The sequence below is a fragment of the Sphaeroforma arctica genome (genome assembly GCF_001186125.1).
Source record: "Sphaeroforma arctica JP610 unplaced genomic scaffold supercont1.6502, whole genome shotgun sequence".
In the NCBI taxonomy this organism is placed as follows: Eukaryota; class Ichthyosporea; order Ichthyophonida; genus Sphaeroforma; species Sphaeroforma arctica.
In genome coordinates this window covers 14-1640 of record NW_014034056.1, presented here as the reverse complement: position 1 = coordinate 1640, position 1627 = coordinate 14, and the positions used below count along the sequence as shown (strand labels likewise).

General features: G+C 37.8%; 1 protein-coding gene across 1 annotated transcript; it reads right to left on the bottom strand.

Annotated features, from left to right (window-relative positions):
* Positions 1-539: 539 nt before the first annotated feature.
* Positions 540-752, bottom strand: SARC_15653 (hypothetical protein; the record flags this gene model as incomplete). The annotated part of the gene is made up of 1 exon (XM_014290231.1): positions 540-752. A coding segment is annotated over one exon (213 nt), but the record flags the coding sequence as incomplete, so codon positions are not given.
* Between the last annotated feature and the right edge of the window lie 875 nt (positions 753-1627).

Genomic DNA, 1627 nt, shown 5'->3' with positions numbered 1-1627 from the left:
TTGTATATATACATACATACATACATACATTATATAAATATATACATTTATATATAAAAATAAATATAAATATAAAAATAAATATATATATATACATACATATATATATAAATAGATATATATACATAATATCAGTGTATGCACACATGCATATGTATACGAATATAAATGCATATGGACACGCATACATGGTTTGAATATGTATACCTATATAACATATGACTACGTCACACACAGGAGAGGTTTCCCGAGATGCAATTCATCAGCCAACTATCGCAATTGAACCCGTTGGCGACAACGCAGAGTGTCATCTACATACGTCTACCTTCCTACATACGCGGGACTATCGTATCCACGCAGAACTTTTAATTATCTCCTATGCATTGGTGAAGTACACGTTTTCTATTACAGTATCTATACATACCCAGATCCATTTTCTTCGTGTCTCGGTATATTACACCTTTAAACCACACAGTATGTATACAAACACCCACCCCCCCTCTATATACCAACAGATAGCATACGCACCCACAACACACCTGGAGGTGTCTGTGAGGTCGACTTCATCAGCCAGCCACCGCAACTGAACCCATCTACAATGTCATCTGGTGCCGATCCTTCAGTACCTGCACCCCATACAGCATCGCCACCCTTTGGTAACATCTGTGCCAATGAGTACCATGTCTGGAACAGCTTGACACGATTGTATCTCGAAGTCACGCCAATCATCTCTATGAGCTGGTCGAGGACGCCTGTGTGAGTTTGTAGTTACGAAAGGGTTGGTGTGGAGAAGTTTGATGGCGTCATGAGTATATATATATATAATATATACATACATACATACAGACATACAGACATACATACATCCATACACAAACACACACACACACATATATATATAATATAATATATATATATATATATATATATATATATGTTTGTGAGGCGATGACAGCGATACCATACATGAAACTCAGAAATGCATATACACAAGGTGTTTTAATTGGTTGCACGTTGTAAATAAGCTGATACTTGGCATGCCGCGAATTAAGCAATAGGAGCACCACACGACAGACGAGTGCGTCCTTTCAAAACGAGTGTAATAACCCAACGTCAAAACCTACAACCCTACAACCTCTGAACAACAGCCCCACACTCTATGCGCGAATTAACGGATCGATCCATTTGATCGACTTTATAGAGGAGCGGTGAAATGCCTCCTCTAGGCATCTATTAATAGTACAATGAATCTATAAATATAACAATCTCATCATATGTCACCTAGACCTACCCAAATTGCTCGTGTCCTTCATTTCACCACTCACCAACGCAGACACTGACTTAGGCATCCCCAAATTTGCGCCTGCAATGCTTACAGATGCGTGTATGTGCGTGTCTACCCACTGTCTTCCACCTTTCCCCCCTACGTCGCTTTCCACCCATCTGTGGTACGTAGTCAATAAAAAATATACTATAAGGGCATATATATATATATATAGTTATATAGTTATATCCTATATACATAGGTATATATAGATATACAAAGATACACACACACACACACACACACACACACACACATATATATATATATAAATATATATCTATGTCGATATCTATATCTGTA